This window comes from Euleptes europaea, chromosome 15 (assembly GCF_029931775.1).
Source record: "Euleptes europaea isolate rEulEur1 chromosome 15, rEulEur1.hap1, whole genome shotgun sequence".
NCBI classification, from domain to species: Eukaryota; Metazoa; Chordata; class Lepidosauria; order Squamata; family Sphaerodactylidae; genus Euleptes; species Euleptes europaea.
In genome coordinates this window covers 51,006,700-51,023,150 of record NC_079326.1, presented here as the reverse complement: position 1 = coordinate 51,023,150, position 16,451 = coordinate 51,006,700, and the positions used below count along the sequence as shown (strand labels likewise).

The window sequence follows — 16,451 nt, the reverse complement described above, 5'->3', positions numbered from 1 at the left end:
ATGGTAGATATCATTGCTCTAAAGTTGGTTGCCTTTTCACCCTGCCAGTTAACAGAGCCACGGAGAATATCACAGCCTGAGAGTTCTTCAGAGCCTCAATGGTTCCATTCGCTCCAGATTAAAAAAGGTACAAGCATAAAGCAACGCCGTTTCAGCACCCCGTCCCAAGAGCAAGATTTTCCTGAGAGATTCCAGTGGGTGAGTGAGAAGTGCATAGAATGAGTTCTTAGTTTTATTGTCATTTCTGAATCTGAATGAGTATCCAAACCAATCCCAAAGGCTTGGAGCACTTGACGGTAGACTAGAATGATACTATATGAATCATAGTGTTTAATAGCCATCAGTGCTGAAATAACAATGTGGTGCTGTTACAACTGATCTCCAGCCAATAGAGATCAGTTCCCCTGGAGAAAATGGCCGCTTTGGCAATTGGATTCCATGACACTGAAGTCCCTCCCCTCCCCCAAACCCCACCCTCCTCAGGCTCCACCCCAAAACCCTCCTGCCAGTAGCGAAGAGGACCTGGCAACCCTACCTATCCACCTGTATGTATGACCCTTGCTGGTTACTTGAGTCACCAGAGGCAGGGCTGCCAACTCCAGGTTGGGAAATTCCTGGAGATCTGGGGGAGCCTGGGGAGGGTGAGTTTTGGGGAGGGGAGGAAACGTAACAGGGTATGATGGATGGGAGACCTCCAAAGCAGGTAGATTCTATGGGGCTGAGGCAGATTTTTATATCGGAAAAAAGGCTTTCCCCCCTCTGCGGCGGCCAGGAAGCCCCACTCTGGAAACTTGCTAGGTGACCTTGGGCCAGTCATACGCTCTCAGCTTCACCTCTGGCAAGTACTTGGATGGGAGACCTCCAAGGAATACCAGGGGTGTGACGCAGAGGCAGGCAATGGCAAAGCACCTCCGAATGACTTTTGCCTTAAAAACCCTACGAGGTCGCCATAAGTCAGCTGTTGACTTAACAGCAAAATAAAGCCGTAGAAGTATTCCTCAATTTATCCCAGATCCTCTTTCTAGGAATTGAGACAAAAGCATCCTTGAAGTCCACAAATGTAATCACCAGCATGTCCTCTTTAAAGTTAGCATACTTCTTTATGAAAAACTGAACAGTGTAACAAAGATCAACAGTACTAGCACCCTTCCTGGATGCTAGTCCATTTCACGTTTCATTTTGTAAATTAATAAATAAACATCTTTTAATCTGGTGAATATTATCTGCCTGTCCAGTTTTGCTGATGAAACTGCTAACTTCTGTGTAAAGTCAAACTGATCCAGTAACAAATTTCCATTTATTTTTTATTCTTGGATAATAACACTTTCTTCTCGTTGTGGAAATGATCTCTAGTAAAAGTAGAACTGAATTCATACTTTTCTCCCCATCCCATATAAGCAAAGAAGGGCTCTCTCTTTTGGAAATGCTGCATCCTACTTGAATCTTGAGAAGCTGAATGAAGGTTCTTACTCTACTGTATACAAGGGGATCAGCAGGTGGGTGGTTGTTGTTTTTTTACAGGAAACAGCTGTACTTTGAGACCGTGATGGTGACTCAATGTGCCAGGAAGCAATTGACCACAATGAAATGAAGGCTGATTCACAGATTATAAAGGAGAGACAACATTGTGTAGTGGTTAGAGTCTCTAACTAATGCCTGGGAGACCCAGGTTCCAATATCCATTCCGCCATGGAAGCTCACTGGGTCGTCTTGGGCCAGCCTTGGGACTTTAGAATGTTTACTCTGGAGAAGAGGAGGTTGAGGGGGGACATGGTTCCTCTTTTTTAAGTATTTGAAGGGCTGTCACTTGGAGGAGGGCAGGGAGCTGTTCCTGTTGGCAGCAGAGGATAGGACTCACAATAATGGGTTTAAATTGCAGATGGAAAGGTACCAGCTGGATATTAGCAAAATTCTTTTTGTTACAGTAAGAGTTGTCCGACAGTGGAATCAGCTCCCTAGGGAGGTGGTGAGCTCCCCCTCACTGCCAGTCTTTAAGCAGAGGCTGGACAAGCACTTGTCAGGGATGCTCTAGGCTGATTCTTCATTAAGCAGGGGGTTGGACTAGATGGCCTGTTTGGCCCCTTCCAATTCTATGATTCTAACTAACCTGACAGGGTTGTTGTTGTGAAGATAAAAAGGAGGAGGGAGAATGATGTAAACTGCTTTGAGTCCCCACTGGGGCAGGATATAAATGAAGTAAATTAATCTCGTCTTTGTGGTAGCCATGAGGACTTTGGATCGTACATACACTGAGTGGCGCACGCCATTGTCATCTGTCTCATTAGGATATATGGACAGCTGGTAGCTTTGAAAGTCATCCGACTGAAGACTGAAGAAGGGGTGCCTTTTACAACCATAAGAGAAGGTAAGAAGCACTAGGGCTTAATCTGTGCCAGGGCTTCAATGTACAAATCCATCTTTAGTATTGGGTACGGTTGCCAGCCTCCAAGTGGAGCCCAGAGGTCCAGAGGTCTCCTGGAATTACAACTGATCTCCAGGCGACCGAGATCAGTTTCCCTGGAGAAGATGGCTGACTTGGAGGATGGAGTCTGTAGCAATATACCCTGCCCTCCCCAGGCTCCACCCCCAAATCTCCAGGTGTTTCCAAACTCAGAGTTGGCAACCCTAGTACTGGGGCCTGGATCCTATAATATGGGATGTAAATGGGGTTGCCAACCTCCAGGTAGTAGCTGGAGATCTCCTGCTATTACAACTGATCTCCAGGCGACAGAGATCAGTTCCCCTGGAGAAAATGGCCGCTTTGGCAATTGGATTTTAGGGCATTGAAGTAGGGTTGCCAGGTTCCTCTTCCCCACCGGTGGGGTTTTTGGGGGCGGAGCCAGAGGAGGGGGGATTTGGGGAGGGACATCAATGCCATAGAGACCAATTGCCAAAGCGGCCATTTTCTCCAGGTGAACTGATCTCTCTTGGCTGGAGATCAGTTGTAATAGCAGGAGATCTCCAGCTACTAACTGGAGGTTTGAAAGTCTATGGCAAAAAATATATAAAGCTCTTATGGCTAAATTGTAGTAAAACACATAGCTTCTGTGTTTGTGTTTGACTACAATTTAGCCATAAGAGCTGTATATATATATTTTGCCACTACTTGGAGGTTGGCAACCCTACATTGAAGTCCCTCCCCTCCCCAACCCTCGCACTCCTCAGGATCCGCCCTAAAAATGGTGGCGAAGAGGAACCTGGCAACCCTAGCTGTAAAAGTAAACTACTTCTGGGAATGTAGAGAGTGCCCTTCCCTTCCTCTCTTTTTCTGTCTTGTTAGAAATTAAGTACCCATACCCATCAAGAGTTAGCGCCAGTAGTGGTTAAAATGTCAGACTGGGACCTGGAAAACCAAGGTTCAAATCCCCACTTGCGCCATGGAAGCCCATTGGGTTACGGTACCTTGGCCCAGTCACACACTCTCAGCCCTGACACTGGCTAGTATGTGGATGGGAGACCTCCAAAGAATACCAGGGTCAGGATGTGGAGGCAGGCAATGACAAGACACCTCTTGCCTTGAAAACCCTACGGGGTCAGCATAAGTCAGCTGAGACTTGATTGCGGGGGGAATTCAAGATGTGCACACTACACTGCATTAATTGCTAACTTTTGCAATTCATTTTTCCCTTGATTTTAGAAAACTAACACATTCATCCAGTAGTTCCAGACTATGGAAGTGGCCAGATCTCCAGGAGATCTCCCAGAATCACAACAGAGATCAGATCTTTGGGAGAAAATGGCTGCTTTGGAGGGGTGACTCTATGGCATTAAACCCTGCTGAGGTCCCTCCCCTCCCCCACTCTTCCCTCTCCAGCTGGGCTCCACCCCCCCAAATCTCCAGAAATTTCCCCACCTAGAGTTGGCAACCCTAGAGGATGCTCTTTTCCTCATTCTCCCCCTCTGCTCTTTTTTTGATGGCCAGGAAAAGTCACAGTACTGGACAACATGTCTGAAGTTCTCTTGATGTCTCTGATTCACGCGTTTGCTCAAGCATATTCCCATCAGGCCTTTGGATAGATGATCCAGACAAATGTAATATCCAAAACACTTTGTTTAATTTACTACAAAGACTAGTTCTTTAGTCTGCCTTGAGGTCCCAGTGGGCCACACTAATCTTTTCCCACACTAAGGTGAAAGGAGGGCTTGTGTGTGTATATGTGTGAGTGTGTAAAACAACTGCCTGCCTACCAGGCCAGCCTATAGACTTAAATGCCCATTGTGTCTCAATCCCCCCGCCCAAAAAAAACTGCATTTCAAAGTGGTCCTGGGTGAAACAGACACTCTACCAGGACAACGAGTTTTTAAGAATGGGATTGGATTCTAATATAAATTAGAGTTAGTCGTCGAGGCATTCTTTCATGCCAGCATCTGAACTGATCTTTGGCCTGTCCTAGAATTTATCAGGCAACTGTTCACCCTCTCTAAGGGCATGACCTGCACTTTGTAATGCCAATAAGAAAAGCAGACCGTGTTGGGGGTGGGGGACGCACACTCATAATTTTAACTTCCCTGTCAACTTCTGTTGGGAAGAACACAAATCCTGTCATTTACGGCCCTCGCTCCGAATCCCAGGCTGTTAATCCCAAACTGTTGAATTCAACATTGCCTTGACACTGCTGCAGAAACCATGGCCTTAAGCTATTTCCTTTCACACAGCAGCTCTTGACCTGACTGCCGTTCACTGTGTTTCTTTAGCTTCCCTCCTCAAGGGTCTAAAACATGCCAATATTGTGCTGCTACATGACATTATCCAGACGAAGGAGACCCTGACGTTGGTTTTGGAGTACGTGGTGAGTTGCTGTCTACACTTTGTGAACATCTGTAAGCCAATGAGAATACCATGTACATTTTTGCAATCTTGTGAAGTTTTTTAAACTATAATTGAGGTATAAGGAGTACATTATCATGACTGGTGCTTCTTGCTTGTTCTCCCCATTCCACTTAGGTTTGCCAACCTCCAGGTTGGGCCTAGAGATCTGGAATTATGATTGATTCTGGATAGGGTTGCCAACCTCCAGGTACTAGCTGGAGATCTCCCACTATTACAACTGATCTCCAGCCAATAGAGATCAGTTCACCTTTAGAAAATGGCTGCTTTGGCAATTGGGCTCTATGGCATTGAAGTCCCTCCCCTCCTCGAACCCCGCCCTCCTCAGGCTCTGCTCCCAAAACCTCCTGCCAGTGGTGAAGAGGGACCTGGCAACCCTAGGAGTGTGGATCCCTGCCACCTACAAAGCTCCCACCAGTTGCCAGGACAGACCTGGCAACCCTAACTGAATTCAATAGGATTTTTTGCCACCAGTCATCAGATTGTGACCCAACACGTCACAACAGAGCCTATAGCAGTGGTCAAAGACCTGTGACTTGAGGTTGTGCTTTCCCTGCTAGCTGACTCCAGTGTGAGGTCTAGCAAGCCTTGCCCCTTCCCTTGTTCCCACAACTGAGCCCTACCAATTTTTAACCCTTTGCCCTGCGGCACACACCTGGCCAGACATTTTTTTCAAAGGGAAGAGGCAGCATGGTTGGATGTCTGACTTTCCTGTAGGAAGGTTATTCCCCCGTCCCTTGTCAGAAGACGGAATATTGTGCTGTTTAAATAAACAATGGGCTTGTGGAAATCTTGTATGTGTTCTAAAATCATTTCAGAGGGTAGCTTTGTTGGTCTCTTGTTCTAAAATGTGGTTGAACCTAATGATCAGATCCTGTGGATAAGCTCTCAGAGGACTAGATTTTCTGTTTTTCTTTCTCTCTTCCATGCCTGTTTAGGACACAGACTTGGCTCAGTACATGTCCCGGCATCCAGGGGGGATTCATTTTCATAATGCCATGGTAAGCCCTGCAGGGCCAAACACTTCTTCGGTATGCAAAGATCAGGTTCCAAGAGCCAGAAGGCTGCAGTGGATACATCAGGGGTGTCAAACACAAAGCCTGCGGGCCAGATCCGGCCCCTTGAGAGCTCTTATCCGGCCAGCCAAGGCAGCCACACACACACCACTCTCAGTCTGGGCTGGCGAGGCATGGCCCAGTCCGACCAAGTGACATTTATGTCATATCCGGCCCTTGTAATGATTGAGTTCGACACCCCTGGGACAGATGGTTGGGCTTAAGAAACCTAGGTTCTAATTTCTGTTTAAATAGCAGCTACTAAAATAAACTACAATACAAAGGTTAGCATTTTTGGTTTGGTCGTTTTAAACAACCCTAAAAACACACACTCAATGCAGGAAGCTCTTTAACTCTTGGCCTTCACTTCCAGTTATTTCTGCAGAAAACATCCCTCAGGTGTCCTGTATCTCTGAGGCCGTTTATGCATGGTCAATTTTGATGCTCGCTCAAAGCTTTTTTAAAAATGCAACTTCAAAAATGCCCGTTCGCGGTCCCGACGCAAAAGGAGAAATTCCACCCCCACTCGCCTGCTCCTTTTTTCCTGTTTGCATAGCCATTCGCATGTGCATAGCTAACCCGCCGCTGTTATTTTGCATGGTTCCTTCAGGGGGATTCTTCACGGCAAACACCAAAGGTTGCGTTAAATGTGCTCTCTAGTAATGCAAAGCAGGTAAGCACTGGCTTCACAGTCACTTCCGGAATGACGGTTCAGCGTGAAAAATTAAAAAAATGCGGGGCAATCCAGCCTGGAACGCGCTGCTAATTACCATGCAAAAATGGCCTGAGAGAACCAGGTGCCTTACCTTTACACCTGTTAACATATTCAGACACTGTGGGAATTTGAAAACCTCCTCTTTCAGCATCCTCTTTGTTTCTTCTGACCTGCTGATAGAAAACAATTCTGCCAAGGTTGGGCAAATGGATATTGGTTCTGATGTTGTTTTTAATTGATTAACATTTGTGTCAAGAGAGTGGACCCTGCTGAATACAAGTTTTGGAAAGTGTGTAGCAACCTGACACCCTGAGGGGCTTAGATGTGATCCTCTCAGCTGAAGGGAGGGTGTGTGTGTCTGAAACACTTCAGATTCCTAGAGAAGAGGAGGAGGAGAAGGAGAATCAAATTGGCTTACAATCACCTTTCCCTCCCCACAACAGACACCCTGTGAGGTAGGTGGGGCTGAGAGAGCTGTGACTAGCCCAAGGTCACCCAGCTGGCTTCATGTGTAGGAGTGGGGAAACCAACTCAGTTCACCAGATTAGAGTCTGCCGCTCATGTGGAGGAGTGGGGAATCAAACCCGGTTCTCCAGATTAGAGTCTGCCACTACACCATGCTGGTTCTCCAGACAGAAGCAAACAGGCAGGGCCTGTAAGCCTAGTTGAAGGATTCTGAGAATGCAACCTCTCTCTCTCTCTCTCTCTCTCTCTCTCTCTCTCTCTCTCTCTCTCTCTCTCTCTCTCTCGGGGTCTGAGGTGGGGAAGCAGATTTGCTGTCCAGAGGGGCTGCCTCTCTGCCTGAAATAAAGCAAATGCTTCAAAGACAGCATAAGGCTTTGGTGCGCTCCATTTTGTGCCAGGTTGCCTGCCTGAGCTGCTAGTTATTACAAACATTTGCAAGTTATCGGTTGGCTTCTTCTTCTTCTTCTTCTTCTTCTTTTTTAATAAAGTGAGGTTTTGAAATGCTGTTGAGAAGCTGCAGGCAGCCAAACTCCCAGCGGAGCCATGCTTAAAATCCTTTCACTTGTTCCAGTGTGAAGCCGCCCGCAACAATCTGCTTCTCTGGCCTGCACTGTTGATTGCAAGGGAGTTTTAAGGATGCTTCCCCCCCACCTCTCCTGCCTACCTCTCCCTTTCATATCGGAGGCTTTTCCCTGACATGCCGTGGTAACTGATCAATCGCTAACCCCAGCCGTCTGGTTTCTCCCTCTCTATCTCTCTCCCGCACCCCCAGCTCTTTATGTTTCAACTTCTGAGAGCCCTGGCTTATATCCATCAACACCACATCCTTCACCGGGACCTGAAACCTCCAAACTTGCTCCTCAGTTGCCTTGGAGAGCTCAAGTTAGCGGACTTCGGTGAGTCTCAGCCAGGCTTCTGCATGACCGTGAATGGAAAGCCCCCCCAGCTTTTCTCTCATCGAATGTGCAGTGTTTGTCGCGGGGGGCGGGGGGGGGGCGGGGATATGTTCCTGTAGCCCAGGGGTGGAGAACCATTCTTCCGCCAAGGGCCACTTGGAAGTTTGCAACATCATTTGCGGGCCATACAAAATTATCAACTTAAAAATTAGTCGACCAAGCCCCAAGCAGGCAGTTGCCCCAGATGACCCCCCACACACATGGGCAAGCAGGCAGGCATCCAACCAGTGGCGCACTCGCCCACCTGGTGGCACAGGATGGTCTGTTGCACCAGCCGGGCGTAGCCGTCCAGCTGCACGCCGGAGTTGCTCATGCTCCGCATGGTCGGGGCCGGATTCTACAGCCGGCTCCTGCTACCTCCTCCTGCGGGAATGAAATGAGGACACACTGGCTAAGAACTCCCCCCCCCCTGCACATTCTGGCCCTGCCCCCTTTAACCCCTCCATTGTCGCCACTTCTGCCCCCAGTCCTCTTGTAGTACAGAGGGAATACGTTTCTCCGTGGCCCGGGTGGGAAAGGGTTAACACAGTGTCTTGGGCGGTCCTAGCCACTCCATAGCTAACAACTCTTCTGCAAGGGGGGAGGAGAAGGTTTCTTTTCCCGGCAAAACAAACTCACATCTGCCTTGAATAGAGGCTATTCCTGTCCGCGAGAGGGGGCGGATTGCCAGTCTTAGATCCTTCTGAGCTAGAGATCTGCCAGGACCCACAGAGGGCCAGACCAAATGATTTCGCAGGTCTTAAACGGCCCCCGGGCCTGACGTTCCCCATCCCTGCTGTAGCCCATCTTTGGAGTCTTTCTGTAAAAGGATACACAGATAATTTAATTTAAATGATTCCAGGCACAGCAAGATGAAACCAATTCACTTAAAATGAGAATTTTCCTTGCTGCCGAGTACATTTTTTAAATCTCAGCCTTCTGCCAAGGAGCTGAGGGTAGCTTACATGGTTCTCCCATTGTATCCTCACAACAACCCTGTGAGTAGGGTTGCCAACCTCCAGGTCGTTACTGGAAAATCTCAGGCACTTATGGCAAAAAGCAAACGCAATCGTGCGTATATTCAAACTGTATTCTATGCACAAGCATAAGCACAAACAGTAAAGTAAACAAGCATTTAAGTCAATTATACAGTCACAAATATAAAAAATGAACCTCGTACGGTCCTATATTAGTTTGCAACGATAGTCCATGAGACTCAAGGTCCTTGAAGCAAGATGAAGAAACCCTTCCCCAAACCCTGCCCTCCTCAGACTCCTCAGGGGAGGGACTTCAATGCCGTAGAGTCCAATTGCCAAAGCAGACATTTTCTCCAGGGGAACTCTGTTGGCAACCCTAGTGAAAGTACCCATGCATAAACAACCATAGAATTGAAATGTTGTATGAGCTTTAAAGGTGACTGATTTTGTCCCCCTCTCCTGGCAGGTCTTGCTCGTGCCAAGTCCATTCCTGGTCAGACCTACTCTGCTGAGGTGGTGACACTGGGCTATCGGCCTCCCGAAGTGCTGATGGGAGCCACTGAGTATTCTTCCGAGGTGGATATCTGGTGAGAGCCAACTTTGGCTAGTGGTGGTGTCTGCATGGTGAGCCACAGAAAGGGCTTCTCCCCTTTTTGGCCACCTCGCGAGGACCACGACGGCACAAGAAGGCACGGTGGGGGAGCAGCTCTATTGCAACCATTGCCTGCATTTCTTAAATAACCCTTAAGGGGAGGAGCCCTGACCTGGATGGCTCAGGCTATCCTGAACTCATCAGATCTCGGAAGCTAAGCAAGACCGGCCGTGGTTAGTACTTGGAAGGAAGACCACCAAGGAAGCCCTGGGTTGCTACGCAGAGGCGGGCAATGGCAAACCACCTCTGTTCGTCTCTTGCCCTGTCCTGGATGTCCCAGTTTAGCCCAATCTTGTCAGATCTCAGTAGCTAAGCAGGGTCAGCTCTGGTTAGTACTTGGATGGGAGACAGCTGATGAAGCTCTGGGTTGGAACACAGAGGCAGGCAATGGCAAACCACCTCTGTTCATTTCTTGCCCTGTCCTGGATGGTCCAGTCTAGCTTGATCTCGTCAGATCTCAGTAGCTAAGCAAGGCTGGTGCTGGTTAGTATTTGGAAGGGAGACCACCAAGGAAGCCCTGGGTTTCTATGCAGAGGCAGGCAATGGCAAACCACCTCTGTTTGTCTCTTGCCCTGTCCTGGATAGCTCAGTCTAGCCCAATTTTGTCAGATCTCAGTGGCTAAGCAAGGTCAGCCCTGGTTAGTACTTGGATGGGAGAATCCCAAGGAAGTCCACTGTTGCTACACGGCAGGCAATGGCAAAACACCTCTGTTTGTCTCTTGCCTTGGAAACCCTATGGGGTCACCATAAGTTGGTTGTGGCTTGATGGCACTTTCTGCCAGCACAAAGAGTAGGGATTCAGGTAACCATCAGCGCTGCCATAAACTTGTGGGAAGCTTATGGCAAAATGGATACTTGTCACATGCCATCTACCAACGTTTTCACATACACTTTTGCTTTCGATTGAAAATATGTAATTTTATTTTATCTCGCTCTGTATGTACGTATGTATCTCTACATGTTTAATATCTGTATTGCATGAATGAGTAAATGAAGATAATACCCCTTTCCCCCCTGCAGGGGTGCAGGCTGCATATTTGTTGAGATGCTTCAGGGTCAGCCACTGTTTCCAGGGGTTCACAACACCTTTGAACAGCTGGAGAAAATCTGGGAGGTAAATATAATGATATATCAGGAACATGGAATTAAAAATTATTTGCATTTTAAAGGGTCAGCTAACGTTCCCCCCTCCTCACACACACACCTTTTGGGGTAAGTTGTGATGACGGCGGCTGGGCCCAGCAAAAAAAGAGTTTGATCGAAATCCTCCAACCCAATCCAATGTGTTAAGTTTAGGGTTTTTATCCAACAAGCCAATCTATATTTGGCAACTTTCCTTTAAACACTAAGATCAATCAAAGGGACTTCGCTTTGATGTCTGTCTTGTCTCATCCAAAATTTAAAGCCAGTTAGATTGACAGCGAGTTGAAGGAGGGACAGAGAAGTTTCAAGTCTTGTTACGCCACTTCAAGTGGAATTGTGGCCTCTCTTGAAGAGCGACTAATATCGTTCAGCATCATTGATTGTTATGTGCTTCCTCGAGAACAATCCCAGGAAACATCCTTATTCCTGTCAGTAGTCACGTCATAGCAATATTAGCCCTGTATATGTAGGAGCTCATATTTTAAACTTTTACTTTATTGCTTTCTCAACACACATCCAATCTGCAGCAGCACATTAAGAAACATTAATCAAGGCCCACTAAATAAAATTGCAATCCATTAAGTATTAAAAAGATAAAATAATCAAGCAGGATGCGATACACTCAAAAGCCCCATTGAAAACTGGATCCCTGTTTTTCAAAACTTTGAGGGCCAAACTGATGTGCGTGATTCATAATCCTCCACTGTATAGTTTGGTCTGAATCCTTGCTTCAAGTTTCATACTACTTATCTACTTTTTGTCCCACCTTTTCCACCAAGGAGAGCTGGGTAATTTCCCCCTCTTTTCTTTGTTCTCCCAAAGACCCTGTGAGGTAAGTTAGGCTAAGAGAGAGAGAGAGAGAGAGACTGGTCCAAGGTCATTCAATGAGCTTTGTGGCTAAGCGGGAATATTTCTGATCATAGGAACTATTTAGTATATGGTATGCAGCATGAAATATACTTCCCTTAGTCTCTTGCCATGAAAACCCCAAAAAGGGGTCGCCATAAATCAGCTGCGACTTGATGGCACTTTACACACACACACAATCTGTTTCAAACATTTGACTTACATGGATGCATTTGGGAATGATTTAGACCTCCAAATCATTCCCAAATGCATCCATGTAAGTCAATGGCAATTGTACGTGTACTAAATAAAAGGTCCTGTCTCATCTGGCCGTACCCTGCTTGTCGGAGGTCCGGGCCATAAAACATCTGGTTCAATTTCACTGCGCCTGCAAGATGGAGTTGTTCTGCCAGGCCTATAGTTGAGGACAGTGATGGTTTAAAACAGACAGCAAGCGTGGTGTCGTGGTTAAGATTAGTGGACTCCAATCTGGAGAAGCAGGTTCGATTCCCCACTCCTCCACATGAAGCCTGCTGGGTGACCTTGGGCCAGTCACAGTTCTCTCAGAACTCTTTTGGCCCACACGGAGGCAGGCAATGGCTAACCACTCCTGAAGGTCTCTTGCCTTGAAACCCCTATGGGGTCACTATAAGTCAGCTGTGACTTGACGGCACTTTCCATCACCATGGTTTAAAATGGTTAAAATCGACTGGTGGCCCGGACTGTGGCGACCTCCCTCCGCTTCTGCCACCTGGTCCCCCCTTCCCTTTCCACCTGTCCCATGTCAGCTCTTCTCGGTTATGAACTGGCTGTTGTTGGTTGCTGTGCACCCTGGTTTCCATTGCAGTTTAATACTATGTTTTTAGGTGGGGATGCTGTTCTGATTTTTGATCCTTAAGCACCATCACTATGGTTTTTTTTAAGATGTAATGTTTTGAATTATTGTATTTTAACAAGTCTGTTTTTAAACACATGAACACACGAAGCTGCCTTATACGGAATGAGACCCTCGGTCCATCCAAATCAGTATTGTCTACTCAGACCGGCAGCAGCTCTCCAGGGTCTCAGGCAGAGGTCTTTCCCATCACCTACTTGCCTAGTCCCTTTAACTGGAGATGCTGGGATTGAACCCGGGACCTTCTGCATGCCAAGCAGATGCTCTACCACTGCCCCTTTCATGTGTATTTATTGTAAACACTGTTGTTAGCCTCCCTGAGCCCTGCTATGAAAGGGGAGGGCGGGATATAAGCGTAAAAAATAATAATATCCCAGCAAGTCCATTTGAGTCAATTAGGGTTATCAAATCTAGGTTGGGAAATTTCTGGAGATTTGAGGGTAGAGTCTGGGGAAGGCAAAGTTTGGAGAGGTGGGGGGGGGGACTGCAGCGGGATGTAATGCTGTAAAATCCACCCTCCAAAGCAGCAAGTTTCTCCAGGAAAACTGATCTCTGTAGGAAGAAAGAGAAGAGTTGCTTTTCATACACCGACTTTCTCTGCCACTTAAGGAAGAATCAAACCGGTTTACAATCACCTTCCCTTCCCCTCCCCACAACAGAAACCCTGTGAGGTAGGTGGGACTGAGAGAATGTGACTAGCCCAGGGTCATCCAGCTGGCTTCATGTATAGGAGTGGGGAAACAAATCCAGTTCACCAGATTAGCCTCCGCCACTCATGTGTAGGAGTGGGGGAATCAAACCCGGTTCTCCAGATCAGAGTCCACCATTCCAAACCACCTCTCATAACCACTACACCACGCTGGCTCTCAGATCAGGTGCAATTCTGGGAGCTCTCCAGGCCCACTTGGGGGCTGGCAATGCCAGAGTCGATACAGATCCACAGGACTGCAGCAAGAGTTTGCTGAACCAACCTTAAAATAGACTTATAGAATCACAGAATCATAGAGTTGGAAGGGACCTCCAGGGCCATCTAGTCCAACCCCCTGCACAATGCAGGAAATTCACAACTACCTCCCCCACTCACACCCCAGTGACCCTACTTCACATCCAGAAGATGGCCCAAAAAAAACCCTCCAGGATATCTGGCCTGGAGGGAAATTGCTTCCTGACCCCAAAGTGGCAATTGGCACTCCCTGGGCACTCAAGAAAGGGCCATGATTGCCAAACACTGATGCAAAGAACTGCAATTCCAGTGCCAAAGAGAAGAGTACCTTGCATTCAGCCAGTGGCAAAAAATCTTGCTTTGGGGCGTTTCATCTTCCCCGGCCAGCATTTGTTTGCTCGAGGGCATAGTCCTGCGGTGAGCTCAGACCACCTCACTGTGGTGCAGCGTTTCTCAGGCCCCCTGCGACTCCGGCTTGTGCCCTGAATTGTTTTTGAACACCTGTCAGAAGATCCGTTGACGCGCTATTCCTTTTCATCTCATAGCAGCAGGGGTTTGGATCACAGCCACAGTAGTGCACGGCTTCCGAATGCCTATCATTTTGGGGGGGAATTGCGACCGTAGAGAATCACTCGTCGCTGCCGTCTTGGTCTCTAGGGCAGAGCCTTGGCGGTAAATAAGAGCGTGGGGTGGTTTGGGCCGCCACAGATCTATTGGAAATGGCACCTGTCAGAGCTGCCAGTCAAGTGGATTTATATTCCCAGCTTCCCTGATACAAAAAGCTTTTAGAGTCCCTCTCCAGGAGTAAATCAGGACTAGAATGGAATCTACACTCATGATTTTAGAAGCAACATTGATTTTTTTATTTGTTTTTCTCTCTTGCCTCTGTACAGGTACTGGGAGTCCCAACGGAGAAAACCTGGCCTGGAGTTTCGAAGCTTCGCCACTACAGGCCAGGTATGGGCAGACTGGCTGCTACTTCAAAGTGCTAACAGCCCAGGAATGCTAATCGAAACTGCTTTTCACAGGAGTAAATCCATCACGGCTTCCTAAAGTTCAGGACACTTAAAGAGCTCTCAGGTTCCCCTTCTGAAAGCAGTTCTATGCTGGTTTTTCCCAGAAAGGACGTCATGCCATTGGCCTAGGGTTGCCAATCTCCAGGTACTAGCTGGAGATCTCCTGTTATTACAACTGATCTCCAGCCAATAGAGAGCAGCTCACCTGGAGAACCTGGCCGCTATGGCAATTGGACTCGATGGCATTGAAGTCCCTCTCCTGCCCGAACCCCTCCCTTATCAGGCTCCACCCCCAAAACCTCCAGGTATTTCCCAACTCAGAGCTGGCAACCCTATTTCTTTTCCATTTCCTTTTGGAAAAGGCCGATTGTCACACGCCACACACGGCGGCAGTGTGGGACTGCACTAGGCAGGGAGGTCAGGAAGGTTAACACACGGGCAGGCTGGGGGCATGGCCTGCCCCTTCCATAGATTACGGAGCTGTTTTGCCAGGCTCTGTACACGTGCACACAGTAAGGTTACCAACCTCAAGGTGGGTCCTGGAGTGTTCCCAGAATTCCAGCTGATCTCCAGATTACAATGATTAGTCTCCCGAGGGATATGGCAGCTTCAGAGAACAGATTCCATGGAATTACATCTCTGCTGAACTCAGTCCCTTCCCCAAGTTCCCCAGATAGGACCCCAAAATCTCCAGGAACATCCCAAGCTATAGTTGGCAACCCTAGCACACTGGCACATTGTCTCTATTCTGCAGGGATTACATACTGTCAAGAGTCAACAGATGGATGTCACTAGGGTTAGTTACTAGGTTTCCCGCTGTGGTGGAAGATATCCCATTGGCAACCCTCATTGCCTGCTGCCACTCTGAGCAGCGGTTGGAAGATTTGTTTTTTTAAACACTGGCATCACGGACAGCGTGACAGCACTTCTGGGGAAAGCATGGAAGTGATATCTCACTTCTCTAGGAATCACTAGGAATTCTATAGTTTTGCCATAGAGTTTTTGGCAGTTCCTAGAGCGACATGACACCGCTTTCAGTTTTTCCTGGAAGCATTGTCATATCTCATGTCCCCACCCCCCTCAAGCTCCCAGTAGTTGCTAGGCATAGCTTGGCAACCTTAGATGTCCAGATCTGAACGTTTCAATTGCACACCAGTGCCCTGAGCTTCAAAGGATGCTGTATGCTAGTTCCTGTATGTTTGTGCCAATCTTATCTTTTGGTTTGTGCTTGATTGTCTTTGGTACTACAGATATAGCAAGCCCGCAGACCTTATACAGGTCTAACGTATCCTCTTTTATTCAGAATTCTGTAATTAGTGTACATTTCTTATGGGTGTTGTCTCTAGTTATAAACTCCCTTAAAACCTTAAATTGTGGAACTCCCTGCCCCAAGATGTGGTGATGGCTGCCAACTTGGAAGGCTTTAAGAGGGGAGTGGAAATGTTCATGGAGGAGAAGGCTATCCATGGCTACTAGTCAGGATACATACCCATTCTCTCCAGTATCAGAGGAGCATAACCTATTATATTAGGTGCTTTGGAACACAGGCAGGATAATGCTCCTGCAGCCGTCTTGTTTGTGGGCTTCTTAGAGGCACCTGGTTGGCCAATGTGTGAGAAGACTGCTGGACTTGATGGACCTTGGTCTGATCCAGCAGGGCTTTTCTTATGTTCTTATGATAGGGTTATTCATGGTTACTAGTAAAAATGGACACTAGTCATGATGCATACCTATTCTCTCCTGTATCAATGGAGAATGTGTATTATATTAGGTGCTTTGGAACACAGGCAGGACGATGCTGCTGCAGCTGTCTTGTTTGTGGGCTTCCTGGAGGCCCCTGGTTGGCCACTGTGGGAACAGACTGCTGGACTTGATGGCCCTGATCCAGCATGGCCTTTCTTATGTTCTTCTGCTCCTGATTGTCAGGTGGCCAAGACAAAAACACTCTGGGCATGTGTTGTGTGAATGCACAGCCACACGT

At 47.6% G+C, this 16,451-nt stretch overlaps 1 protein-coding gene across 1 annotated transcript in view; it reads left to right on the top strand.

Annotated features, from left to right (window-relative positions):
• Positions 1–16,451, top strand: part of CDK15 (cyclin dependent kinase 15) — a 41,947-nt gene continuing 25,496 nt past the window's right edge. The window contains exons 1-9 of the mRNA XM_056861218.1: positions 1–198; positions 1,399–1,496; positions 2,286–2,365; positions 4,696–4,790; positions 5,767–5,829; positions 7,836–7,959; positions 9,442–9,562; positions 10,648–10,741; positions 14,348–14,411. Of these exons, the coding sequence (XP_056717196.1) occupies positions 1–198; positions 1,399–1,496; positions 2,286–2,365; positions 4,696–4,790; positions 5,767–5,829; positions 7,836–7,959; positions 9,442–9,562; positions 10,648–10,741; positions 14,348–14,411 (937 nt within the window). The remainder of the gene's footprint in view (positions 199–1,398; positions 1,497–2,285; positions 2,366–4,695; positions 4,791–5,766; positions 5,830–7,835; positions 7,960–9,441; positions 9,563–10,647; positions 10,742–14,347; positions 14,412–16,451) is intronic.